Source organism: Takifugu rubripes, chromosome 7 (assembly GCF_901000725.2).
Source record: "Takifugu rubripes chromosome 7, fTakRub1.2, whole genome shotgun sequence".
In the NCBI taxonomy this organism is placed as follows: domain Eukaryota; kingdom Metazoa; phylum Chordata; class Actinopteri; order Tetraodontiformes; family Tetraodontidae; genus Takifugu; species Takifugu rubripes.
In genome coordinates, this window is record NC_042291.1 from 8549276 (window position 1) to 8577060 (window position 27785).

Genomic DNA, 27785 nt, shown 5'->3' on the forward strand with positions numbered 1-27785 from the left:
GCCCCACCCCTCACAATCATCACCATCACCGCTGTGCCCGAATCAGGAAGCGCCGAGACGCGTCGTTTTCGTTCCCTTTCCTCCTTATATTCGGGTTCTGAGGGCGCGGAGACCCCGCTGCGCACACGCACGGGGGAGCACAGGGGGCGACGATTGCCGATGCTGTTGACGACCTTCGCCGACCGAAGACGACGCTCGGGTCCATCCAGCTCGACGCTCGGCTGTGGATGCGATTGACGGGGACGAGACGGAGAAGGGTACGTGCGCAAGCCCCCGTAAACAGAACACTCACCTTGAGGGAGGGGGGCAGTGTGTTTTTTACCTTTCATATCGCTCGTCTGTCCCATTTTCAGTCGCGATAGTAGCCGAAATAAGAAGCGCTGCGATTTGTTTACGGTGCCAACGCGACGTTTCGCAACCCGCGCGAGCGGCGTGCTAAAGACATACGCTTTATTCCCCCCCCACCCCCGGAACTGTGCCGAACTACCCAGAACCTCGTTTTTACTGTAGGTAAATAAGCTCTGCTGACAGTCAGCTGGAAGCAGATTTGTCATGTGTTGTGACAGCAGCGCCCCCTCCCCCTCCACCACCACAACAACCAGAACCAGCTCTCCGACGCGTGCTCGGTTAACTTTTCAAGCATTTCAGGGTTCGTTTACGCTTTCCTCGCTCCCACAACCCGGTCCACGGAGACACCGTGTTCGGTTTGACTCACTGCACACCCGCCCTTCAGTCGGCGTGCACACTGGCAGCCATACGGGGGGATATTATTGTGAAATCGAGCAATTAGTCATGGCCGCCACGTCGAAGCATAGCAGAAGGGGCCAGGGATCAGCAGGAACACGAGGACTGCGGAGGTATTATCAATGTAATGAAGCTGCCGATCTCATTAGGAGGCATTAAAATCTCATTTCTAGCCCAGACACAAGTTGTGGGAGGCATGGCACAAGCTCAGCTTGTCTTGCCCAGTCTTGCCCACTCGCCTGTTGCCATGAACGGTCTTGTAAATGAAAATGCATCGTGTTAGCAATGCTGGCTCATGGGTGATTTACATTTACTCAAATGGTTTGTGTGTTCCAAGCACTTTCTTTAGACCGGTATCCTCACATTCCCCAAACAGGCCCCATAAACGGAGGCTCCAACCTGTGGCACTGTGACAGTTTATGCAAATGCAGCAGCTCTTTGCTGCCACGCTGTTTTGATTCATAAAGATTAAAATAGGAACTCATTTGTTGAATAGACTGTGCAGCCCAGGTATTTAGCACAGGTGTGTGCTCCCTTTCCTACATACATGTTACATTTGTGCGGAGACGTGAGAGCACATCCCGTCACCGTGTCACTTTAACACGGCTCTGGCCTCTGGCCTCTGGACCTGACCCAACCAAACCCTGGCTTTCCCTTCACCAGATATGAGATGAGTTTCATCCTCTGTGTCGGCTCTACATTATGGAATGACGTCGTCGAATGGGGGGTTTGTGCGTGAGCATCCAGCAAACTGCTCCCTGTATTTATGCTCATACCAGATTCCATAGCTGGAATTCCAGCAGCTCAACCTTTACGTCGCCTCTCTGGGAGATTCCAATTGCCTGTGACTACCTGTGCAGGGACTAGCAAAGCCCTGCGTTTCTCTGGGACTGCACGAGTTCACTTTCAAGCGTCAATCATCCCCAAATGCGTCACTAATTAAAAATTTCCTCGTGCCAGGATTTGGAAATGTTCCGTCTCACTTGGCCAACGCTGCGTCCGCCCCCTCCGTCTGCAACACTCAGGTGATAAAGTTGAGGTTAGCTCACTTCCTTGCTGTTGCGCTCACAAACTTCCTGTCGTTTCTCACTTCCCCTCGGGTCTGTAAGTTCTGTCAGTTCCTGCCAGGCGTGATGAGTAACCACCTGCTAACAAACCTGGTGACTGCGTGAGAGTGCCGCCGTGGGTGTGGTGCCACCCGTCATCAAGGTGTGGGACTTTCATACCAATATTTGCAGGGGGCCTGGGCTTGTCATCACTTTCAAAGGTTTCCTGTGCAAACAAACGCGATGAATCTGTTTCTCTCCACTAGTTGTAATTATGTTGCCTCCAGGGTGAGAGAACAGTTAAACATCAATTACTACTATCTCCAGGTGGGCATTGCTTGTGCATCTTCATTAAGGTTAATTGGGTTTATGCTTTGTCACTCTGGGCTGCGAGGGCCCCCCTGGGGCGAGAGCAGGGCGTGCGCGTGCATCAAGAGCAGCAAAAGCTTGCATACTTGCTTCCATGAGTGTTATTTTTCCCTGAGAGCCATATGTGCACTTTTAGGAGGGAAGCCTGGGAGTGAATTTCAAAGAAAGTTGTGCCAGGTAACAACTGTGAGCCTGCAAAAACGCTCTGACGTTTCACGCGATTGCATTTCTTTTTTTCGGGAGGAAGCTCTGAACGCGGCGACCCCGATGATTCAGATGGGCAGTTGGTGCCCGCAGGCGAAAGATGCTTCCCCGTGGGACCGAGCCGCCGAGCTGCCAAGAGTCCGGCCTCACTTGTCGGAGCACAGTTCCGACGATTGAGTCACGGCTTTGATCCTCGGACTGATAGTTCTTGACGTGTCGCCCAGCGCGGCCCCCATCTGGCCCAGAGGGACGCCAAACGCTGCAGCCTGGTGTTAACAGCTGAACTCTGCATCGCTGCTGTCGAACAAACCCCAGTTGTCGTCGTTTGTTTTTAATGTGGCTGCACGTTGTTTGTTTTGAACCTGTGATCTGGGTTAACCCCTGTTTTAAGATCACTGGTAATGGTCTAAGTGATTGGTTACCTGTGTGTTTACCTCTTGTTTAGGTTGCCAAAATGGAAATGATCTTTCTGCTCTTAGTAAAATAATTGTAGGCTTCACGTGCAACCATGCGCGCCTACAGTATTGAGCTTAGAGGGTTAATCAATGACCCCCGAGTGCGGCTGATTAATTATTAGAGCATGAGAAAAGATTTGTTCAGCACTTCAGATTGCACAGGCACGGCTGCTCAACAGGCCGACCGTACTGTACGGGGAGGGGGAGCGGCTCTCTCCTTTGCTCTGCTGATGATGTGAGGTTAACCCTGAGCAGACACGAAAGGCGTCCAGAGAAACTGAAATGGCTTCATTTATTTCTTCGTTTTGTTTGAACAAAACAACAGTGACTCACGTGAGCGTCCGCCCGCGCGCAGCTGCAAAGCTAGCAACCACAGCGGGCTGAGTCGTGCGACCGTGCCCGGAACAGATATTTCTTTTCGTCCGCTGGCCCGTAAAAAGTTCTGATTTTTGTGAAAAGAAACCTTCGTTGAGATGAGAGGAGCAGCATCAGAATGTGGAGAAGGATGGTTGCACCAGCTCACGCTCATCACCGGACAGATGCCTTCGCTCCGGGACAGATGTTGACCTTCGACCTGGGCTCTCATGCCAGCAACAGATTGCCCCCTCAGGCCTGAGTTGCTGTTCCTGCTGAGCAGAGCCATGTCGCTGGGTTAGACGGAGGGAGCAGCCGGTAAAAGGAGCTCTTGTGACGAGCTCCCTGAGACGACGGGACCGAGCTGCGCAAACACACTCCAGCTGTTTCGAGCCTAAGTGGTCGACTGAAGAATGTGTTTGTCAGCACGTTGTGCGGCAGTACAGCCCGCTTATCCAGTCCAACACACGCTGAGGCGACTGTACATTATCTTCAGTACATGTCTCTCAACTTCCTGTTGCTGGATGCTGGAATTCTTTGCTGATCCTTGAATGACAGAAAATAGCCCAGGTGGACCAAGTACACGTTCTGCCCCAATGGCAGCAGGTACAGAGAGAAAAGGTCCAAAATTAGAGCTCTGCAGGACCCCATGAGAAAGAGGGCCCGGAAAGGATGAAAATTCCCAAAAGTGCACAGAAAAACGACCTCATGACTGTGCCCCCCCCTCCAAGATGAGATGGAATGACGATGGATCTGTGAATGGGTTATTATTCCTCTGGTTCTTGATTGACAGCTGCCTCTGTGGACCTATTGACCTCTGACCCATTTTTAATCCCAAAACGAAGCTAAAGTCGGTTTCAATCCCAGAAGGTTGTTTTCCATCTCCAGCTGTGGGAAAGTTGATGTGAAACTCTTCTTCAGAAAATGCAGTTGGGAAATGGGTGGATGCCTAAAGATGGACGGCTGGATTCTCTTCACCAGACGGAACACTTTGATAAACAGGCTTCGCAGGGGATCAAAACAGTTTTCCCTCCTCTCTCCCGCTCCGCCTATTTCACGAGCGGTGTTTGTTTGTGAGGCGGCTGCTGCCAGTCCGTGTCGCGCTGTTGTTCAGACGCCCCCTCCCCGCCGTTTATGTGAAAGTATCCTTGAGTGAAATACCAAACCACAAATTCTCCATAAAACTGGGTCTGACTCCATCCTGACCCTCTTGGGAGGGTGTCACCATGTGAAGAGGCACGTGTGGACTTTAGCCAAAGATGATCCATTTAATTAGCGTCTGAATACTTAGCAATTTAAACTAACAACACGAGGTAGTTGCACAGTTTCAAGTTGGTAGTGGCCTACTTCTCCTCCATAAACGTCTAAAAATGTCTTGATTTGGGAATGAAACGTCTCTGGTAATGGCCGCCTGAGACACACAGATTATTACGAGCCTGACCTACTTGACGACCAAAGGCAAATGTATGAAGACGTACTTAAACATCTCTCCCAATTAATGACGCGACTCTGTCAGGAAGTGCAAAAGAGGGCTTTTTGACATTAGGGTGTGTGTTTGTGTACATGGAAAATAAACAAGTTTATTTTTATATGAAGTAGCGCAGGAGGTTTAATTGCAGTCCCTGATCTCCCAAACACACACACACACACACACACACATGTTTGTTGTTCTATCTTGGTGCAGACTTCCTGCTTTTACCTCAACCCTCATAGTTGTAGGACCAACAAAAATGTCCTTATGTATTAAAAGGTCCTTGTTTCTTGCATGCTGGTCCCCACACGCACAGGCTGTTGTGCCATGATTTTTTTCCCCGCATCCTCACAGGATTTCAGCTCTGATTACGTAACATCCCATAGTAAAACTGGCTGCGAGGTCTCAGTGATTGCTCCCGACGTTGCCATACTTGCACGCTCACGTAGCCCCTGGAGAAAAGCCCCTTTTCAGACATTTTTATATAAACTTTATCTACGTACCCATTGTTTATGTGGCTTTTTTTGGCATCTTGAAAAGCATCTTTGATTTATTTATTTTTTCTCATTTTCTCATTAGCGCAGGTGTTAACATAGCCAGCTAACCCGGCTTGCTCGCTGCTGTTAGCTACCCGCTCGACTTGTCGGTTAAGCTTCCACCCCGAGTAATTCACGCAATAACCCCACGAGGGTTTAGTAATTACAGTCTAGCAACAGGAGGTTCTGGGTTGTTAAATTTCAATAAGAAAGTCCTTTCCAGAAATGGCTGCTCCTCTCCCCAGAGGGGCTTAAGAAAATCAATTTTAATGGTAAGAGTTTCCACGTGTTTTGCAATATCCTGAATGTTAAAAGGTAAGTTTGTAATCTGTTTTTCCCTTGTTGCAGCCGTTTTCTCGCTACTTTATCACTCTTTGTGTCCGCTTCTTTGTGTTTATTGTGTTATCCAGAATAATAAAACCATTACAGGCATCATTGAGCCGCCGCAGACAGGCGACCTGAAGTTCTGCATTGTGAAAATAAATAAAATGTTATTTATTGCATGGTTCCCTGGTCCCTCCTATATCTCTGAAGGGACTTGTTATTACAGATTTGTAAAGTACCGCTGTGGTGTCCTTTGTAAACTTTTAAACCTGCAAACATTCTTGTGGCAGCAGTGTACAGCATTCATTGAGAGGAAGAAAGGGTAGAAAAAAGAAATGGCGGCCAAGATGATGAAAGCTTCCTTTTGATAGCTTGAAAACTGGCCTAAAAGCCCACAAATGCACGCTGTGATTATGTGAAGAGGAGCTAGGACTGCAGCTCTTCAGACTCTTACTTTGAGGCTTTCTGGTTTTGATTTATGCAATTTTACAACTATTAAAGTTTTAAGAGAAATCGTCAGCTCGAGTTTGGTGTGTTTGAAATGTTCCTCCAGGACACAGACCTGTTAAATTCAAAGCAACTGAGCATCATTCAATGTGAGGAAGAAGCATTTATATTGCTGCCGCGTCCATCCCGGTGCACGTTCAGCGGCGCTGTGGATCACAGCGAGGCTCAGGCTCATGCGTTGCACCCTGCAGCGCTCCATGAGCCGTTTTTAAAAAGCTACATCAGCTGCTATCTCTATCACACGCTAACATGTTAATGCTAATGATGTCTGGAGGAGTGTTGGTGCTGCAGGGCCAAACAGATCTTATTTATAATATGCAGGACTTAAAAACAGCGCTGGTGTGTGATGGAGGAAAAATAGAGCCTTTTTTCCCCAAACATTAGAGCTGGTAGAAAACAAGAAATGCCTGAATTATCTGACTTATTGAGTAGTCTCTTTGCCTAATGCTAAAACAATTAAGATTGACATTGCTATGCACTCTTTAAAAATAAGATTTCCTTTGCCGTTTGTAGAGTGTTTACTGCGATGCATAAAAAGCATTCTGTCCTATCGAATCCATGCTTGTGTGTGTGAGCAGCGGTAGTTTTCACACACGACTCGCGAAGGAGTTGTTGCTCGGATAAGATCAGCGTGCGATCTTTATGTAATATGCTGCTAACGACTTTTCCTGTTTTCTTCCTCCAGTCTCTGTCGGCAGCATGGGCCAGAATCAAGCAAAGACGGACAGCAAGGTGAGGCGGCGTCACTGCCTGTTGGCTGTTTTATCTTCTTTCACCCTGAGAGCAAAGCAGGTGCTGAAGAATTTCCACCCGGCCTTATCGGCGTGGCGGCGGCTTTATCAGACAGACTTTGGACCGAGCGCTGCGGCCGTCAGCCTCCTCCAAACTCAGATTTATGGCACTCATGCGCAGTCGTGCCGTCGGCGGAGTTGGTCTAAATCTCCGGCTAAAGGTTGGCGTGTTTATGCAGGATTGTGCACAGTCCTGAGCTGTGCACGTGTGTTTAGGCTCACGTGCCGGAGTGTGTAGTTTAGTTGTTGTTGCTTGTGTGGCCACCTCGCTACCGCGGGCAACGCTGGGCTGTTCAATGCACCGTGAAGCTGCGCATGCGCCGTCGTCATGCCAACCGGACTTTCGCTGCAAACAGTGCAGAAGGATGATGGTTTCAATGCCCCGTTGATGAGTCTGCCACAGAAACAGTCAAATTAATTACAGTCTCCGACGTGCTCTTGTCACCTATGGGGTCAGGTGGGAGCATCCGATAATGTTTCGCACGCCGACGACGCTCTGCCCTGTTGTCATGGCAACACCCGAAGCGAGTCTGTGCGTCACCCTGAAACGACCCCCGGAACTCAAGAGCCTCCCCACAGCAGTGCTCCAGGAGAGGAGTTTGAAACAGAGGGAATAGTCAGATGATTGTGTGCAGCCAGGCTGACCCAGAACCCCCCCAGGTTCTCCTCTGCGTCCTCCAGTAGCCCCGGGACCGATGTCAGACGCCGACATCGTCACGCCAGCGTGACACCTTAGTGATGTACAAACTGGACATCGGAGAGCGGGAGCTGCCTGACTCCGGTTGTTGACTCTGGAGCGGGTTTTTCTGCCTGCCGGGCGCACCCGAACGCAACACACGCTGGACGTTGAAGCTTGTTTCACACGAGCAGAGACGGGGGTTAGAATATTTTCATCTGGATGGCGTTTGCAGCCATTTGAGGTTTTTCTTTGTGGTTGTTGCACTCAAAAGCGTCACATACAGTATCAGCAGCGCTGGCTTCTAAAAACACCTGATTTGTGCCCTGATTGAGTTTTATTAGAGGGAGTTGGAGCAGTTAAATTTCAGGAAATAGGAGTGTCATTGAGCAGAGCCAATACATAAAAGAATTGTCCTTTTTCCCCAATTAATTCCAACCCAAACGTGGCGGCTGCATATCTGCAGAAACTCAATAACCTGCCATGTTGGTGTGGTGGGGAATAAACCTGGAGAATAAAAGTAGTCTCTGGGGGCGGCAGCAGCAGCAGCAGCAGGTTCTGGCTCACGGGCAGCTTCTCTGGTCTATAATGGATGCTGCAATGAGGCAGGCGTAGATGGAGGCCCAGCGCCACGGAGGGGGGGGGCTGATGGCTCGACCTGGAAGGCTGATCCCGTCTCTCCAGACCGAGCGATGGGATCAGCAGCAGGAGAAGGGATTCATTTACCAACCGACAGAGGCGTCGGTTCACCGCTGTGCACTGGAGTCTTTTTGTGCTGTGCAATCATCGTGTACGCCCTGCCCACTTCACCCCCCCCCCATTCTGCATCGATGAGTATGGCATTAAAGGCAATTTGAAGGGCTGGCAGAAGCCAGCAGTTGTCATGGTGACAGTCAGAGCATGACAGAGGCAGGTAGACGGTGTTTAGAAGTTGTTGTCCTGACATCTTCCCGAGACCCTCGCCGTGCTCGGAGGTCGAAACGTACCCATCCCCCCCCCCCCCTTTTCAAACCGTTCCTGAATATCTATAGCGATGAAGTTCGCCAGCTACACAGCTGTTCAGCTCTCTGAATGACACACGATAACGAGCTCATCTCTGAAGTCATTCAGTCATTCCGATGCTAATACGCCGCTCGTTTCCTGAATCCATCTGATGAGGGGGCTCATCTCCACCTCATGCATCCGGAAGCAGCTCCTCCAGCTCTTGTTCCAGAGCGTTTGGAGCAGTCTTCTCTGCTAATTGGAGCTGAATTCTGCTGCATATAATGCACGGTTTATACTCCACAGTCCCGATTTGAAATTCCGGACACGCGTCTCATCGGGATGTCGTAACTGATATGAAAGCTGAAGTCTGCAGCCGAGGGAGCTTGAGGGTCTGAGCAGACCTCCAACTGTCATCTGTCTCTCCACAGCCACTTAGAGGGTCTCAGTTCTGTCTTTCCCAGCAGGCTCATCTCTGAATAATGCACAACTGTTGCTGACAATATGTCCCAAATATCTTTCTGAGCCGGGAATTCAGTCATTCCTCGTCTTAAACTTTTGAAGTGACGCCGTGTTGAAGTTGTTTTTCTTTTATAAACCTTCAGCAGATAAAATGAACCAGCCGAGGCTTCTCTGAACATTGATCCTCTTGTTGAAATTTGATCAACAATATTACCTTGAGATGGTGACATTTTGGAATGGGGCTCCCCAGAGACTCCCCAGCTCATTTTATTGATGTCAGGTGGAACAGGTGGAACACTGCTGTCGCTGACAGCAGGACCTCAAAAGTGGAGAAATACACAATCTGGGTCTTGTTTATGATACATAAATGTGAAATAGTTCTTGTTTTAAGATGGAGGAGAAGCAAATCTGGCCTCTTGTTTCCAAAAGAAGTGAACAGTGTTCAAACTGGAAGGAAAAAAAGTGGATTTCAGCTTTGATTTGATTTTAAAAAATTGATGCAAAAAACTTGTTAAGCTCTGAAATGTGCTCTTTGTTGCTGTAATCCTGAAAGGCTGAGCCATTAGAAGCAGCCAGCCTTGTTCCTGTAAAGACCTAAAGCCTCCATGTCGGCCGAGCCGCCGTGTTTCCTTTATTATTTGATTTTTAATTTTTAAAATTTTCCTTTTTGTCGTGCGTCAGTGTTCTCCATCAGTCCAGAAACACATCAGCTTTTTTGTGGAGTGGGATAAAGCCTGTCTGCGAGCTGCTCGTCTCTCCTCTGCATGTTCCAGAGGCTGATGCAGCATCACGTGTCTCCAGGAGCAGCGAGACGAGAGCTTAATAAGTGTTGATGAGGATCGAGTGTGAAGTCACACTCGCTGCTGCGGGGACACGACTGAACTCTCCACACGCTTGCCTCTGTTTTAGCTCCAAAGAAAATAAGCCTGCCTTTTTGTAACTTCATCAGCAAACATGCGTCTGTATTTTCAAGCACACACTCGAAGGTTAATGTCAGCGAGTGTGTGCACAGGGGATTTTTTTTATATTATTATTATTATTATAAAGGTCTTCAAAGATTGAAAACATGTTTTTCTCCATCAGCTCTTATTAAATCTGTAAATCAGTCCAATATCTCAAGTTCCTACATATAATTGGTTTTTCAGCCTGTTGCCCATCCGTTTTGATGAACGCGTCACAGTCGGAGTTGGGTTTATGCTCGTTTGTTTTCTCCCAGCATGTAAATTAAATTAGAAAACTTAGTACCAGCCAGTTTTGGAAATATGGTGAATTATTTGCTTGCAGCAAACAGGGAGAGAAGTTTTTCTGCAGCGGCTTGAATGTTCTGAAGCTGATTATTAGATGCTGTGCTGGAGTCGACCAACAGGGGGCGGTGGAGCTGCGGTGGCGTTACTTGGTTGCAACGTTTAGTGAAAGTCTTGGTTCATAAATATTAAAAAGGGATGAAAACTGCCAATTCATTGGCGCACGTGGCACCGTAGCGAGAACTCGGACGGATGACGGCCTCCAACCCTTTGATTAAATCACGTAATATGCATCAGGATCCAAATCAAATTAGCCGGTCCGAGGGCAGATCCAAAGCTCTTCTCCCAGCTGACTCCGGGGGCTTGTTAGTCACACTACAGGCAATCAGGAAGTGCAGGTCGGATCATACACGCGCTCGTACGTGTAGTTTGGCTCAGCTGGAGCGAGGTTGGCCATCGCTCGGTTGAATCGTGCACACTCATCACACGCGCATCGCACACGGTGTATTGATGGATGGAGGGTAAAAGCAGGGAGGGGAGCTCAAACGTGGCTCCTCGTGCACAGGTGATTTTCTGTACCCTGGAAGCTGTAATAATATATTTCGTAGCGTCTCAAAGCAGCAGGAGCCTGTGAGGTAACAAAGACGACGCAGCAGAGCTAACCTCGGTATTCTCCCTCTATCAGCGTCGGCTTTTGAATGATAAACGCAAAATCGGTAATCTGGCTGCAATTAGGAAGCCAACGATCACGACCCCTCTCCGAGTCTCTCCATTGGTGTCTGTTTTTGCTCTGTTGCCATGGCACCACGGCTCCTCATATCCAACCAATCTGTTCTTGTTTTCTCTTTCAAGGCTCCTTCACCTCAGACAAAGGCGCCACAGACGACAGTAGCCGAGCAGGAATCGCACGACGAAGTCTTTGGTAAGGAAGCTACATCGGTGGACGTGCGCTATATGTTAGTGCACGTGCTCCCAGTGTCTGTGGCACTTCATATGAGCAAAGGAAAGGAGGTTCATTGCTCTCAGGCACTCCGTGGTGCATTTAAGTCACACTTGATTTGCATTAGCTTCACGCAGCGTTGCATTTATGGACATTCAGTCATTAAAAACCTACCAATGAAAAGTGCTGAAGGTAAAATATCTTTCTGGAACATTGAGTTTTTCCTGCCCAAGATCACCTACGGCCATTTTCCTCTGGTGGATCAAATATATTATTGATCAAAATGTAGATTCTTCTTTTACTACGCTACGCTCCTGTCATTTTATTGCCGTACGTCTGCTGTTCCAAGTTTCTTGTGACGTTTTAAAGAGTCTTTGTAATACCACAGATGAGCAGATGATGGCATTGGCAGTAGCTACGTGGTTTTTTTTTTTCTGAGAAAAGTCCTTCAACAGCTCAAGCTAGCCGGTGTATTGATATTTAAACCGGAAATTAAACCATTTCTGCCTTTAATGGTTCAGATTTCACTGTAGAGTGGAGAAATAATTTTCTTATGAATAGAAAATGGGATGGAACGAAACGCCCTATCTGTGCAACCACACCTTCAAATTGGTTGCACAGAATAAGAGAGGAATAGTTTCAGGGGAGAAGTCAGACCTTCAAACTGAGTGTGGCCTGTTTTCCTGCCTGCGTGTCAGCCTCCATTGTTATCAGAGGGCGCCAGAGGTGACAGGAGGGCTGAAGAGATAATGGCTCACTCTGAATTTCAGGCTCGGTCAGCCGCCGTCAGAATGTGTCGCTTCTTTCATCGTTTTCTTTATTGATTTGAAAATGACAGTTTTCTGGTTTCCAGAGTCTTTCTGCTTCAAGCGGCAGAATCCTCTGAGGCGCGACGCGCAATCTTTTTGTGTCGTTCGACTGATTTCAAGCCTTTAAATTTGAATGAGCTCTGAGGAAGAAGAGTGGTTACTATGGTAACAACTTCATCCTAAAAGGACAACCCACGCAGCATCGTTACTGTTTGGAATAATTATTGCTAAGACATTCTGCTCAGTCGCCATTGTGAAATATTGTGGCTTATTCTAATGGTTAATAATAACGGTTATATGGACGCAAACGCTAATTCTGGCGCGACCGTCGGCACTTCTGCGGGAAGCTCAAACCTCCCAGAGGTTTTGTTGGATTGGATTGATTTGTTGGATTGAGGTTTCGGATTTGGCGTTCTCAGATTTGCGAAAACGAAATTCTGAAATATGGCAGCTCCCCGCTGCCGGCCGGCCGGCCAGGGTCAGATTGCGGAGCAAATAACATTTTCATCTGGCGTTCTCTTTCAATCACATCCTCATTGTTATATAATCAGCAGAAACTGGAAGAACAGGGCACATCCCGGACAGAGTCATTTAAATCTGAGTGCAATCAATATCTCATCTCTGTCTCTTCATCAGAACTGAGAAGAGATTATTTAGATTGATGCTGTTTTCTGTGGGGCCTTAACGAATGTGTGCGTTAATATTTCATCATTAAGTTCCAAGAGGTGATTGTGAACTGGCGAATGGGATGTTTGTCCGGCGGCTTGTGGGAAAACCAATATCCTGTCAGGTCTTGAATTATTACCCAGGGTTCCACTTTTTTCCGGCCCCTCACCTGCTGCCACCTGGGTTACTTCACAGCCTCCGAGCTGCCTCATCTGCGGGTTCCTTCGCTACGTTTCGAGGCCGATAGTGAGCTGAATTTAGCTGAGAAGAAATAATTAGCTTGGGCGTGGATCAATCAAAGACTCCTCAGATGGGTTACGGACACAGCCTAAAGAGCACTTGCTCTTCATTAAAGCTCTGCCGGAACGATAAGTGGAAATCTGTGAAGTGGAAGTGTTAGAGCTCTATCAACGCTCCTCTGGAACACCGTGGCATAGATTGCTTTGATGCTTAATGTTTAACCCCTCGGTCAGCAGGCCCGTGTGTAAAAATCCCATTTTCTTATCAGTTTGTATCTGTTACTGTGGGGAGACGGCTGTTAGGACACATTTAGTGCCGTCCTCCGAGCGGTGCACCAAGGTTGAACTAATTTTGCCCCATTAGCTTGATTCCAGGCGCAGATCAAAGAAGTTCCTCCAAAGCGAGCGGTTTATGACAGGGAGGGGTTTCCGAGCTTTATTGAGATTGTTTTGGCACCGTTGTCATCAGCAGGCGTCAAGACTCATCGCGGCCCATCCGATGTCTGGAGACGTCTCCGTACGGCACTTCCTGTTTGCACTGATTTTCCACCCGAAGGGCAAACACGAACCGTCAGCTACGCAACCGTTAAAAGCCCATTACAGCTCCATTACCTGCCCCGACCAGCAGCAGCATCCCCCCCCCCCCAGAAGAGCAGACGCCCTCTATATTCCTCTCTGTCTGGGTCACTGTTCCTTCATCGTGACGGGGGGGTGAGGAGGACCTGAGCTCTAGAGACAGAAATAAAAGGCATGCACTTTGACTGGGCATCTGTTATGTAAGATTGGGGGGTAAAGGGCCATGTGGATCACTTTCAATGAGCAGAACAGATGTTGCATAAGCAATTTTCTAATAAGCATTATGGATAATATAGGATTGAAGCAAGCGTGTCTTTATTATCCGAGGTAATAATACTGAATGTTTCTCAAGGTGAGCGTGAGCTCTACAGAGGGGAGTTTTTGGTATTATTGATGTTAAAAACAACCACAATGGTCAGAGGACTAAAACGGTTCCTTGGATAGCATTAGCATTAGTATGACAAAAGAAACTCAGCTTTTAGCTCTCAGCAGGCCATTAAACAACCCACTCTGAAGGGAGCGAATGCTTTCTGACAGACACAGATCAGATCCTGTGTCAGTTTCAGCCTCATAAACACGGCTCGTAACACCCTTGAGGCAGGTAAAAGCAGGAGAGGATGGAGGCATAAAAGAGGGTTTGGAGGGGCTTCTTTCTCTGCTGAGTTTTGCCTATTAGTTTGTTTTTGTGTCCTTCTCTTTCTCCACCTGCACTCATCAAGACTGGATCAATTTTAGTCGCCTCAGCTGTTATTGACCTTATCCGCTGCCTCCTTGATTCCTGGCTGCAGCTTCTTGTTACTGCGACGCACCCCGCATACAAAAACAATCAGCTCTTTTTATTTACATCACGAGGTTAATGTAACAACACAAATGCACCCATCAGGTCTGAATGTTTGTGTAGTTCCAGCGTCAACCATCAGGTGGTGAGCTTGTACATTGATGACCTGTTACCTCTGGAGGTCTCTGTCCTCCCTGAACGGTGCCTTTGTCCAGGCTGCCTCTCAGCTGTTAGCTAAGTTAGCTGAGCTGCTCCACACGTCACAGGAAGTGTTGCAGCGCTGGAACATTCTTTATTCTGGCAGTTGGACCAGATCAGAACAGGGCCACTGCTAAGCTTTTGGAAGCCCCCACCACCCTAACAAACCCATAAAACCTCCACTCAACCTTTTTCTATTCATATTAATACTTAATGGAAATGTATTAAGTATTTCAAAAGCAATTAGAAAATTCCACAGCTGTTGTCACTGTGTGCCTCTGCCCCCCCCAACTGCCCCCCTCCCCCAACCCAGACACTAAAGTGATCGTTATATAGCACATTACCCACTTTCAAACGCTGATTTGGACCACTAAAAACTGACTGAATGATATTGCTATGTTGATCTTGATATTGTTGTTGGGACATTACATGTGTTTGACATGTAGTTTTGCAAATGATTTGCTAGAATTGAAAGATGGGCGAGACAGTTTGAACACAATCGTGCTCCTGTTCATAATTAAGTTCTACAGTTTAGTACAGTTAACTAACAATTATCACTACATTTTTCATTAAGCTTAATTTTTGGGGCCCCCGTCAGATAATCTGGGCCCGAGGCCCCCTGCCTGCTCTGGTTAGGGGGAGCAGCGGCTCTGGATCATTTCCGGATGTTTTGAAGTTTGTAGTTTAAGTTTCACCTCAGGGAAAAAAACAACATTAGTTCCTCATCTGTTCTCTGCTGAATCATCTTCAATTAGTCTGCTCCTCTCCCTTTCATGAGATGCTGTAATCATAGTCTCTATTCTTCAATAAAAGACGCTTTTGAAATCTCTGCTGCTTAAAACATTTTCTACCTTGCAGAAAACAAAAAGAATCTCCCCATTGCTGCCCCCGTAACGCCGGCCCCTTTGAAACACGGCTTCTTTTTTAGACCCTCGGTGTCGTCAACTGCTAATGTGACAGGACGTTTAGCTCATTCACATCTCAGTCGTCCGTCAGCGCCACTGCTCATCCAGCACATGACACACATGCACTTTTTATTGTCTCTAATGTCCAGCCAGGGTCCTGCATCGACCTCGTTTAGCTTCAGTGTCATCGCACAGAGACGGACAGCAGATATATCATATAGCTTTTATTGATTCGTAATGACAGTGTTGGAAAATGGAGCTAATGCTAAGAAACGGTAAAAATAATTGATCTTCCGCCAACAAACGCTCCTTAACTTAATATCAGTGATGGGATGAAGCTAAATGTTAAGTATATCCTGCTGATTTCCCTCTGCTGGCCAACCCGGTTAGAGTTTTATCCCTTTTCACGGCCACAGTCGAGCTTCTATCAGTAAAATTCAATAAAATCTGTGACATTTATCACTCATCTTTTTCCTATAATTGCTTTATGGAGCTTCAGTACGGGCAACACTTTATAAATGGGCTCCCTCAGAGCGCATCGATCTGGTCGGAGCTGCTGGCCTGTTACTAAACCTGTACAGAAACGATATCCTATTTCCTTTTCTCTACCTTTGTGTCCAAACCACATTTGCATGGGCAGATTTAAACGTCTGAACTTTGGAGACACACATAGATGCATTTCCAGTGAGGCACCGGTTCTCTTTACTGGTACCCAGTATTGCTAACTGTGCTAACAGCACAACAGGAGACACATCTGAGCGTAGCAGCGCTGCGCAGCCCTCACATGTGCTCGCCTCGCAGCGCAGCAGCTCACTTATTTGTCTCTGTAGCGGAGGCTGACACGAGCCGGCACTGGTCCTGGCACTGCCTCCTCTCCGTCTCAGTCAAAAGCTGCAATTGTTATCGCCATCCGTCGCTGGAGCGGCGCTCTTCACTCTGACACCATTGTTCACACTCTTGTCTCTGTCACCGCTGCCCTCACGTTTCTGCCTCTGACCTGAAATTCTGCTCACGTGCGTGCGGACTTTACAAACTTATATCAAACGTGTCCTGCGGTCTTGCATCCCGGCCCATAGGTGCCGTGGCTACAAGAGTCCAGTGAGGGGGGGTTATGGGTAGGACAAGAGTGCTACGCTAGCTACTGCAGCCCATATGTTGGACAGGATGAGCCGGAGTCCGTGTTCTTCTGAGGAAAATCAAGAGGTTTCATTTGAATAAGACACCCGAAGGCCTTTATTTAGACATCATGATTAATCCAGGAGAAGACTGTCCACAGGTGGAACAAGATTATTATCCATCAGGTGTTGTGTATTGGGTTCACTCCAATCCTTCAATCTGTTCCTAATTTCAGTACATTCTTCCTCCACACTCCTTGTCATTCTATTCCATTATTCTGATTCTCTTCCATTATTCTGATTCTCTTCCATTATTCTGATTCTCTTCCATTATTCTGATTCTCTTCCATTATTCTGATTCTCTTCCCTTATTCTGATTCTCTTCCATTATTCTGATTCTCTTCCCTTATTCTGATTCTCTTCCATTATTCTGATTCTCTTCCCTTATTCTGATTCTATTCCATTATTCTGTTTCTCTTCCATTATTCTGATTCTCTTCCCTTATTCTGATTCTCTTCCCTTATTCTGATTCTCTTCCATTATTCTGATTCTCTTCCCTTATTCTGATTCTCTTCCATTATTCTGATTCTCTTCCCTTATTCTGATTCTCTTCCATTATTCTGATTCTCTTCCATTATTCTGATCATACTTGGGTCCTCTTGATCAGGTAATTGGATGAAGTCAATTGTTTCTCCCTCGGAACCTTGAGCTCTTCAGGTGAGAACCTTCGTGTGCCAGCAGGAGGAATCAAAGGTTATCGTCTCCACTGAAGACAGTGATGCAAGCACCCGAGGACCAGCTCTTTGTGCAACGTTTGCGTATTTATGGTCAGAAATCAGGCAGCAGGTTAAAGATGATCACGTTGTCTGGGCCGTAAGAAGGGAGTGGACCGTATGGTTCTGCTGAGGTTCCTATCTGGTCTGATCTCTGGGGGATCTTTGAATGCCAGATTGGATTTTAGAAAGCACAGAGGGTCCTTTTTTCCTTCTTGTGGGTGCTGTAGATGAATGCGGCAGCAGAATAGTTTTTCCCCTGGGTGGGACGCCTGGGCAGGAATACTTGCCGTGCCTCTGTCCCACCACCGTCCCCGGATGTTCCAGGAGCTCGGCTGTACACATCCGCTTCACGGCGAGGCAGAGGAGGAAAAATGAGGAGATTGAGACCCACTCGCTGCATACTTGGTGCCCTCCAGATGCAGATCTTTGACTTTCTGAATGTTTGAACCGAGAAAACGGGCTGCAGGCGATTGTTCCCAACACAAAAAAAGCCCCAGAAAAAGCCCCTTTATTTACCAGCCCATCTTGTTGCTTTGTCTCCAGACCGTTGGTAGGTTGTTCTGCTGGCTGGGACAGTAGGGTCCCCTGCTCCTTTATGAGTAGAATTTGAAGTTTTAGGCCTCATGGCTGTGTCTTCTAGGTTCTTAAGGATTACGCCAGATCAAAGGCCTGAGAAACTATCATCTCAGGATTTCAGCACATGAATAAGTTCTTTTATGGAAGAGTTCCACAGAGTCAGGGCAATAGACCTGTCTCTGCAGTGTTATCCATTAGACTCCAAGCTAATTGGCCCTTAGGGATGTTTACAAGCCGTGCTTCCTTTGTGTGGCGTAATTTACCACAGATCACTTCAGAAAAGTCCTGTCCTGTCTCCATCCCATAGTAGACTGTCTTTTCCACTCCCGTTGTAATCCGGTGCATTTGGATTCAGTATCAATTGTGTGTTTGTTGTGTGCTAACAGGGCAATTTCTGTAAAACAAACTCACCCCAGGGCAGCTTTCTATATGAGTATGCTTTGATCAGCAGATATCAAAGAGATAATTGTGCATTATGTTTAATGCCAACGGAATAACGCTATCAGAAATAGTAAACTATTCCTCTAATTTTTAGTCGAAGAAAGTGCAAAGAATTAGTTCTTGGTTATTTCAGTATGTTCTTTGATCTTTTTCCTTCGATGATTTTCATTGGTGTTTCTCACATCAAAGGGCCTGAGGTTCTATCCGTAGCAGTAACTCGGCACACATTCACATTTCAGCAGCTCCTCCTGAGTCACCAGCACAGAGGAGTACCTGCAGAGCTTCATGGCACCCTAACGGAGAGAAAGGTCACGAAAAAAGGGCCACTCGAGGTTGAAGGACAGTGGGAGAGACAGATGAAGCCATTCTGCTTGTGTAGTTGTTCCCTCGGCCGCGCTAAAGCAAACAGTCTAATGCGTTGTTATTCACACTATGTTTGCTACATGCTCTCATTGGTCTGTGCCCCCCTTGTGTCCGACTACTGTGTTCTGAACCTGCAGAAACTGGTCCCTGACAGTCACTTTAAATGAATTTTAAAAGGCCCACGCTACTGGTTAATGCTTTCTTTTGCTCGTACCTATCAGTCTTAAGAGCCTTTAGGCACCGCTGTCTTTTTGTCCTGTCTTCACCCTCAAGACATCGCTGAGTCGGCTCGATAGAGGTTAAATTCATCCAAATCATTGGCCTCACCCATCAATGAAGGGTCGGACTTTCTGTTGCATTGACAGGCATCAAGGAAAAGAGACAAGATGAGGCTACTAGCTATCCTTGAAAAACTTCTGGACTCCTGTCCCGAAAGAATGGAAGTTGAATTGTGTTGGGTACACCCGAGGACGTCACGCTCAGGTGCAGTCGTTAAAGGGCGACTTACTCGGGCTGCCATCACTTTTATATGCTGTAAAAGGAGAAGAGAATGAGGAAATATCCACTGTTACACGCCTATCACAGCTGTGGTCACGCCAAACGATGCGTTTGAAAGATTCTGTCAGGCTGATTTTCCAGAGAGCTGAATTTAATAGTCCGTCCTGGAGACATGAGCCTCACAGGAGCAGACGCTGTTTTCCTCCTGGCTCTTGTTGTCCAGCTGTCTCCTCATCTTTGTTAGTTGTAGTTCTGTCCGGCTCAAGGATGCTGTCCCATGAAAAGGTGTCGTTAAATGTGAACACTCTGAGGCAGTAGCTGAGATATCCTGAGCAAGTTTGGCTCTTTTTAGTCCAAACTTCTTTTCACTTTTATAGTCAGTGGACTGTTTTTTTTTTTTTAACTTTCTGGTGTTTTGTCTATTTCCGTTGCCAGACATGCTGATTGATGGCCAACGTTAATAATTTATTCTTCTTCTATACAAATTTGAGTAATCTGTGTGGGCTGAGCCAAGATTGCAACTCCTGGAAAATTAATAACTCTGCCAACACTTGTGTTTAGTTTTCGGGAAACACTCCGAACATCCATCAGACTTGGCCAGCAGGGGACTGAAAAGTTGCCGAAGGTGATTATTGATTCACCTTGAAGCCTTGTGCTTTGTGGAGGAACTGGGAATTAGACGGGAACGTTGGCACCTGTCTCAGTGCTCGGTGGGTCAGAAACAACCCTGTGACCTTATTAGTGCCAGCCACCTTTTAATAGACTGGTGTTGCTAAGAAACTATAGCAGAGTGTGTGTTCCTGTATATGAGACATAGTTAGGACCCGACTACAGGTGGTAGGGCGTTTTGGCTGGATCTCACACCTTAAGTTTAGCAACAGTGTTGATGGCTGTTGACTTTATGATGGCTACACATGTAGTAAGGGGCTGGCAGGGCAACGTGTCAGTGAGAGTCTTCAACTAAATATACGGTACTTAAAGGCCCGTGTGTGTGTGTGTGTGTGTGTGTGTTTGAGGTGTGCAGCTGATTTTGGTGTGAAGCCACTGATGAGATAAACAGGAACGCAGCCATGCATGCAGGCACGCGTGCTAAACTCTTAGTTTCCTTTTGTGGAAATCTGCAGGTGTGCATATGGTAGCTGTCAGGTGCATTTACTCACCCCCAGGATAAACACCTGTGGCTGTAAACACCATTTTGACACGTCATGGTGGGAGCGGCAAAGGTTCTCCTCCGGGGTTACAAAAAAAATGCAGCTGTCTTTTCTCCCCAACCCCGCTAATCTTTGCACATTTAGGCATAATTTGTCGCTTTTGAACCAGCCAGAAGGAGCTGAGAATACAGCAAGATTGTTCCGGCAATTATGCCAATACTTAGGGGTCGTTTGCGTCCCCATAAATCCCGGAGTTAGCTGCTGGAGACAGTTGCCCTGTGGAGCATCTCAGTCCAAATCAGATAAGTGTCGCGGTGCTCCGGCTTGTGAATCCATACTTATAGGAGTTATTTTAGTGACACTGGAGTCTTTGTCATCACTGGAGTCATAACTACGCAGCTCTGACAGAAGGCCTTTGTCTCAGCCAGTGTTAGCGTGCACATTTTCTGATGGGGCGCTGCACCATTACAACCAGTACACTGTGGACAGTGTTGGGGGGGTTGAGAATGGGTTGGATGTCCTCTGCTGTGGGAGCAGCCTAATTTAACTGATAACTGTCAGCGTGGATGCCGCCGTGATTCCATCTTATTATTAGCATTAACTGTGTTAAAGTGTCTGTTTTTTAAAGCCGCTGCTCCCCATTATTAGCCTGCGGGGCTAAAATTCCTGCTCTGCGTGGGGCAGTTTTATGCACATTGTGACTGAGCCGTTAACGCTGGCTCACATGTTTTTTCTGTAAAAGTGTTTTTACAATTCAGTAATAAAGCTCAGTGGGATATTTTAGCCTTAGTGGAACCAACCTTGGGAATTCTATTGCATCAACTGCTCCTTTCAAAAGCGTATGGCATGAAATTGCTGATTTAAATGTATTACCAGAAGATACACTGCAAGTAAAAAGACAAAAGCTGTGGTCCAGAACCTGGATTTACCCTTCTGTTGGCAGCCTGTTCCATTTATGTGCAGCAAAATTCTGTTTCACCATATTTAGTCAGGTCTGACTCGGATCTGCAGCCCCGCTGGGCTTATAAATCACATCACTGTCATTATTGTAGTCTGGACCTAAACCTTTCAGTGATTTGTAGCCCAGCAGCATAACTTTGAAATCCCTTCCCTGCTGACCCGAAGCCGGAGGAAAGATCTGCTGTGATCTGGTGAGAACTGGAGCTGCAGAGGTTTGAGGTCCAGCTGTCTAACGAGCCTCACCTCAGTTTGTGCTGATCAAGTACAGAATCGAGATTTCAGAGTTCTCTTTTGCCCAGCAAATTAATCACTTTCTTGAAAACATTGAATCTCGGTGTGGTTGATTCCACTTCAGGAGTCAGATCTTATCTCCTGGCCTCCGGCGTGGCAGGAGTGGGTGGGCCCTGGTGAGAGGGGCCCATTGTGCTGCTGGGGTGTGTGGTGACCCTTGTTGTTTCTGCGCAGGCCTGGGTGAGGCAGACACAAACCAGAACAATGGCAGCGTCTCGCAGATGCCGGCGGTGACTGACTCCACGGGCGCTGAGGGCCCCCGCCCGCCTTGGACCCCGGCCAGCACAGCTGACCCTGACGAAGCCACGCCACGCCCCCACCTGGCCCGCCTCTTCTCCCGAGATGCCCCGGGACGAGAGGACAACACCTTCAAAGAGCGACCCTCCGAGTCGGACGAGCTGCAGACCATCCAGGAGCACAGCGGAGCGGGTTCAGATTGCGGGTCGGAGAATCCCGACGAGGAACTAGATTAGGCTTTTTTTTTCCCCACTCCCTCCTTTTCTTTTCTCTCTTCCCCCCTCTGTTATATTGCCTCTCAATTAAGAGAGCAACTGCCCACGTTTGACAAACACAACCCAACCTCCAGAACAAAGATGGCGTCTACGAGCGGCTCTGGACAGGCTGCCTTCGGGCTGGGTCGCAGGAAGAAGAACCCCGGCCTCCTGGACCAGATTGGAAAGTTCTTTGGAGGAGACAAGAAGAGGAAGGGCAAGGTGAGGAAGCAGAGAGAGTGTAGGAGATCTTCCATCCCATCATTGTGCTGATCTGAGACACATTCGCTCTATGTTTTGGTTTCCAAACACTTCTGAGTTTAGACTCAACCAATCACTGGATCCTGGCTGTTTTCTTTCTTCTTTTCTTTTCTTTTCTTTTCTTTTTACAGCCGACAGGCTGATTTTAAATCATTACTGGATGTGTTTTTATACTCAGTTGTGTTTTTTTTGTTTTCTGGGTGACTTTAGTAGCCTCTCCCCAAATGAAAAGCAGGTTGTAGATGTGAGTCGGCAGAATCGCTCTCGGTTATTGGGACGTTTGTCAGATGAAGCCAGAGCAGCCCTGTTTCTGTTCAGGTACGTTTACGTGAGGATGACGAGGCGACCCGGGCCCGTGTCATTCACATGTAAACATTTAGGTTCTTTTGTAGCAGATCTGTTTGATTTTATTTCTCTTCTGGGTCCGTTTGGATGGACCTCTCACCGACTCGCAGATTATACTACAAAACAAGATCTAAAATGTATAACGGTTTATATAAAAGAGTATATTTAAACAATCGCTTTAGAATATATAGACAGTATGTTGGGAGAGTGTTAATAGCTTTGTGTCCTCTGCATAGAATCATATAAGTTATCATGTAAATGCTTAAAAGTGCAAAATTCTGAATCAGCTCTTCTCTGTGCTCAGCTGTGCCCCCTGTAGGCTTGTGCTGGAATAACTTTAGATCGATCTACAAAAATGTTGCCTCAAAACTCTGTCAGGAAGAGGAGTTCAAACTTCTGCTCTTTACGTGGCTTTTGATTTGCTTGGTTTTTCTGGTTAACCCGAAGCTCCGCGTGCAGAGCTTAGAAACAAGGATCGGCTCTGTTGCTTCAACCGTGTCATGACGGGTTAAAAATGACTCTAAATGTTTCAAAAAAAGGTGTTGGCCTGTTCTGAGGATGAGATTTTTGTTTCGACAAATGTCAAAATGTTCAGGTAAATTGTCAAAGGAACAATTTTTAAAGCTTTCCTTCCACATTGTGGCCTATTTTCCGCTTTTTCTGTCCTTGTATGAATTCTATTCGATCATTTCCAGTCGGCCTTCAAACATGTCATCTCAAGAACAAAAGCATTAAGCTGGACTAATTTCTTCCTCTCCCCTGGTTTCTTATCTCCTGGTTTGCATGTGCAGATTCAGGCTATTTTGAAAATGACCTGCTCTGTCTCCCGGCTGCATTATTAGCAGGGTAACGCTGCGTTGACCTGTTTTCTGTTGCATCTTGAGTTAATGTGCCCATTTCACTAAATGTATTAAACATTTTGCAGGATTTTTGAAAAAGTCTTGTTTGCATAATTGGCGTTTTAAGGAGTATTAAGGTATGAGATGACCCAAATCTCCAATCTCAGGATATGAATTGACAGCAGAAAATCTGCTCCGGAATGCCAAAACGTCTTTAATCAAGTAAAGAGATACCTGGAATTAGGTTTAAGAGCACGTTTCAGTCTAAATCTCCACCTTAACCACAGATGTTTGTATCCAACCCAGACTGCCCTCCCTGTACTCTAACCCTAGTGTCTTGGATGAAGGGGGGTGGTCCTCTGACGCCCCCTCCCATCACTTCTCTCACCTCAGGTTCTCGTCTTTGAGTCTAACCAGCAGCTGATCTCTGAGCATCACGCCTTCAACTCTGCGGTGGAAACCTCTGTGCCATGACTGTTGACCTCTTGCTAACTTGATCCTGTACTAAGCTGTTTTATTTTTGGATTACTGCTTGATTAAAACTCTTTAACAACACCCCCTGCTTTTATATTTGTCTTTTTGCCTGCTAGCACTGTTTAGCCCTTTGGGCGGCAAAGAAAGTCCCCCCGATGTCGAAAACCCGTAGCCCCTGGGAGTTTGATGCTCCTCTGCAGTTTGCAGTGATCAGCTCGATGAATAAATGCAATCTCGTAAACAAGAGCGGCACAGAAAGCTTTAATGGAAAGTCGAGCCGCTTATCTGAGTATTCCGTAATGGATGGCTGGGTTGACTTGTTTGTGTGAGCCTCAAGATTAAGAGGCAGGAAGAGAGACGGAAGCACCTTTTCAAGCCTCCCGTTCACACGCTGCCAAACGTGCACGGCGTCGCCATCGGCTCGGGCTAATTGTCTCGTTTCTCAGGGACATAGGCGAGCCGGAATTCATTCCTCCCTGCTCTCAAGCGTCGCCACGTTTAAACCTGAAGGTGGTTCTGAGACCTTACCGGGCCAGGAGGGCTCTAGGTGGCCATAATTCAGCAGATGAAGCAACTCCACTTAAACCCAATTCCAAGAGTCTTTTGCATTTTCCTGCTTGTTTTCACCGTTTTTGGAACAGATAATTGCCTAATTAGCACGCTGACCCCACAGGATCTTCGTACGCTCTGCGAGAGGAGACACATCTGCTAGAAGCAGAGGTTTCACATGTGGAATGAAGGCGCCACCCCAGCCAAGGGGCTGCTTTGTTTAGGGTTTAGAACCTGAACCGTTTCACTTGTTTTCTCTCAGTCAGAGGATGAATTCCTCTCTCGGAGCTAATTAAGCTCGAGGCGATAACCCAGCAGCGACACACGAAGCACTTTGCCACATCGAGCACCGTTAAATACGCAGCTGCCGTCGGCCTTTTAGCAAGGCTGTAAAACCGGCATCCAAAAACATGTTTGTTCAGAGCCGTTGAAGAACAAGGAGCCCTGTCAGCCGAGTGTGGGTGCTGGTTCTGCTCCTGCACTCCAGGCCCGGAAAACCAGAGGAGGACGGAAGGATACCAAAAAGCTCAGAATCGATTGTAATGGACTTATCAGCGTTGCTACTTATTCACTGTAGAGGCACTAATCCTGTAACGGAGCTAATAATTTTAGCTGTGAATCTCCTGAGTTCTGCTCCAGAGGAAACGTCTGTTCCCACCATGGTGTTTTAATATTCTGCATATTAAGTAACCTTGTTTGACCCCAGGATGGACAGAAAGTTTAGGTTCTCTTACACTGAAATAGGAGCATGGTGGTCACCTGTCCGGGGGGGGGGGGGGGGGGGTTCTGCCACCAGGGAGACCAAAGGGGGAGAAATTCAAACTCTATTAACAGGAAAGGAGTCAGGACAATGATGGGCCAACCATTTGTCGTCAGTAGGAAGAGCTTTTCTGGTCTCTGCACCTTTGTTCTGACAACACCAGCGCCTCCTCACACGCTGAAGATTGATGGAACCTCGGCGGCGGCGGCCCAGAGCAGCAGCAACAAAGAAGGAGAGAGCGACTTCAAAGAGACAAGCGAGACCTGCAGAATCCTTCCGACATTATTTGATCTCCCATTTCCTTTCCAATCTCTTCTTCCGTCCCGCCCAAACAAAAGGCTCAGGCTCTATTTTCTCTTCTATGTTCCATCGTGGGCGTCACGGCAGAAGTGCAGCACGACACACACGAGCACCTGAATGCAGCCGGACCTCATTATGGGGCCACTGGGGTCACGGCGGCGATGGGATGTAGCACAAGCGCAGCTACTGCTCTTCCTGATCGGAGGTGCGCACGAGGGCGTTCTGCTTCTGTCTCTCCATCATCCGGCGCCATTTCTGGCTCTTCAGAATCTTCTGACAGTTTCTCTCAGTGAAGCGTTCAACTGGAGGAAACTGGATGTGACTCATCAGCTTCCTGCGCAGCCAAAACCAGATAAGGTGCCTTTATAATAGGTAGCAAAAGAACAACTGAGGGAGGTAGTTTGTAATGAGGCAGCCTTCCCCACCTCACCTGACGCTGCCTCCGCCGGTACTGTCGAGATGAAGCCGTTGGCAGGAAAAAGGCGTCTGTGGCCGTTTTACTTTGGGTTTAATGACCCGCGGCTGAAGGGTTTTGTGGCGCTGTGAAAGGGGTTAATTAGGGAGAAGATGTCGGCGACGTTTGGCTGCTTCACTCGAGTGAAACCCGACTCTCTGCTACCTGCAACAGATCAGCGAGGAGAAGGATCCTGAGGTTTGGAGGCGGATTGTTCTCAGACCTCCAGCTGTTGAGCCAAGACTCAAACGTAGGGTTTTTAGGGGATCAATTCAACCCAGGGGTGTTCCTTTTCTCCCCCAGTTCAAGGTCTCCTTGACGACAGAGGGACTTCGTTCACCAAACTCTGCGTTCACCAAACTCTGCTGTCAAAACGTTGTAAATGACGTCTTCTCTGCCTTTAGCACACGTCTGACTCTCCTCCTCCTCGTCTTCCTCAGGGATCGTTCCGAGGCGCCCTCTCCCCAGGCCCTCAGAAAGCCTCCGCCACGTCCCCTCGGAAGCGCGGGACGGAGAACGCCGTGGTCCACTTCTTCCGCACGATCGTGAGTAGCGTAAAAAGCCACTCGCCGTCTCCTCGCCGCGGCGCTCCCACCGTGTTCTCTGCTCCTGTTTCACGCTTCTCACTGTCCTGTGATTAACTCCTCCTCAGGTGACCCCCGCCCCTCCAAAGTCCAGGGTGAGTCCCTCATGTCTGGCTCAGAAACGTTAAATATTCCACCTTTTCTCGCTCACTGGAACTAATTGTTGTCTCAGTAACAAAACTAAATCCCAGAATTCTTGAATATTGATGATTTCCAACACTCTCCTCTGTTCTGTTGCTGACAAATGTCCCTGACTCCCCACCACACGGCTGGACCCCCCCCCCCCCCATCCCTTCCCATCATGCCGTTGCACTGACCGTCCTCCCTTCTCCCTCTGTGTCCTTGCCTCTTTGTTTCTCTGCTCGTCCAGTGGAGAGAGATAGCAGCCAAGATGAGCCTGGTAGGTGTTGTTGGGTTATTTTTTTGGTCTCATGCCTTATTAACCCCCCCCCGCTTCTGCGAGGTCACCATCTGAACCAGCCTGGGGGAGCGACACCTGCTTCCATTTGGTCTCCATCAAACACTTTAGCAGCTGTAATCTGCCGGCACATCAGCGCTAACGGCCTCATTTCCTACCGACTTCGCTCCATTTTCATCCCCATTTCTGCAGCCGGACTCGTGCACGCCGTGGCCGTTTATGTATATTGGAGGGGGGGGGGGGGGGGGGGGGGGGGGGGGGGGGGGGTCTCAGCACTCAGTTGGAGGTTCCGGAGGACGTGAGGATCAAAGGACAGACGGACGGATGGCTTTGATCTGGCGTCAGCCCTCCTCAGCTCTCGGTAAAACCTAGTGAAGCTACCAAATAAAAAGGCGGCGGTGCGATTTGCGTTCTTAAACACCTCTGACAGCGTCGCCCATAGCAACAGGAGCTTTGCTCCCGGTTATAGAAGATTGATTCCCATTACTGTTTTCCTGGTGCTGATTCTCGTCCAGGAGTTTTCACCAGCATCTTCTCGGCTTGTCTGCTGCTGCACCATTAACAGAAAGGAGCTTTTCACTCTGCTTGTCTAAGTCGTCCACAGCTCACTCACAATGGAACTGGGACCATTTTTAGATATTCAAACGCTCATTATTATCTTCCAGGGTGACCAGAAGTCCCAGTCGGCCAAAGCCAAGAAGGCTGCAGCGGGAGACGGCAAAGGGACCCTGACCAGGATCTTCAAAATGGTAACGTTCCACCACTTCTTCTCTCACTTTCTTGGAAACTACAAAATTCGGACCATTGCTAATACTGGCTGCTGTTTTTCTCCTTCCCCGCCTCAGTGATGATATCGGCAGCAGA

General features: G+C 47.7%; 2 protein-coding genes across 7 annotated transcripts in view; both read left to right on the forward strand.

Moving 5' to 3' along the window:
- On the forward strand, positions 1–21957 carry LOC101079512 (myelin basic protein-like). The gene is made up of 4 exons (XM_011605369.2): positions 1–257; positions 6696–6742; positions 11017–11086; positions 21621–21957. Exons 2-4 carry the CDS (start codon positions 6710–6712, stop codon positions 21917–21919), a joined length of 402 nt encoding a protein of 133 aa, XP_011603671.1. The 5' UTR covers positions 1–257; positions 6696–6709; the 3' UTR covers positions 21920–21957.
- The window catches only part of LOC101075449 (myelin basic protein-like), an 8752-nt gene continuing 2858 nt past the window's right edge, over positions 21892–27785 (forward strand). The window contains exons 1-6 of one of the 6 annotated variants that reach the window (XM_029838308.1): positions 21892–22159; positions 26360–26464; positions 26572–26598; positions 26874–26903; positions 27587–27670; positions 27767–27785. In XM_029838308.1, coding sequence (XP_029694168.1) covers positions 22040–22159; positions 26360–26464; positions 26572–26598; positions 26874–26903; positions 27587–27670; positions 27767–27769 — 369 coding nt within the window. In that variant the 5' untranslated portion in view covers positions 21892–22039 and the 3' untranslated portion in view covers positions 27770–27785. The remainder of the gene's footprint in view (positions 22160–26359; positions 26465–26571; positions 26599–26873; positions 26904–27586; positions 27671–27766) is intronic. The other 5 variants (XM_003965921.3, XM_029838310.1, XM_029838309.1 and 2 more) reach the window with 5 other exon arrangements.

What these genes read in the sequence shown, in the direction of transcription:
- LOC101079512 (XM_011605369.2), top strand. Translation starts at nt 6,710, where the DNA reads ATGGGCCAGAATCAAGCAAAGACGGACAGCAAG. An exon ending in AAGCAAAGACGGACAGCAAG is followed by an intron (nt 6,743 to 11,016) that starts GTGAGGCGGCGT and finishes TTCTCTTTCAAG; the next exon opens with GCTCCTTCACCTCAGACAAA. An exon ending in ATCGCACGACGAAGTCTTTG is followed by an intron (nt 11,087 to 21,620) that starts GTAAGGAAGCTA and finishes GTTTCTGCGCAG; the next exon opens with GCCTGGGTGAGGCAGACACA.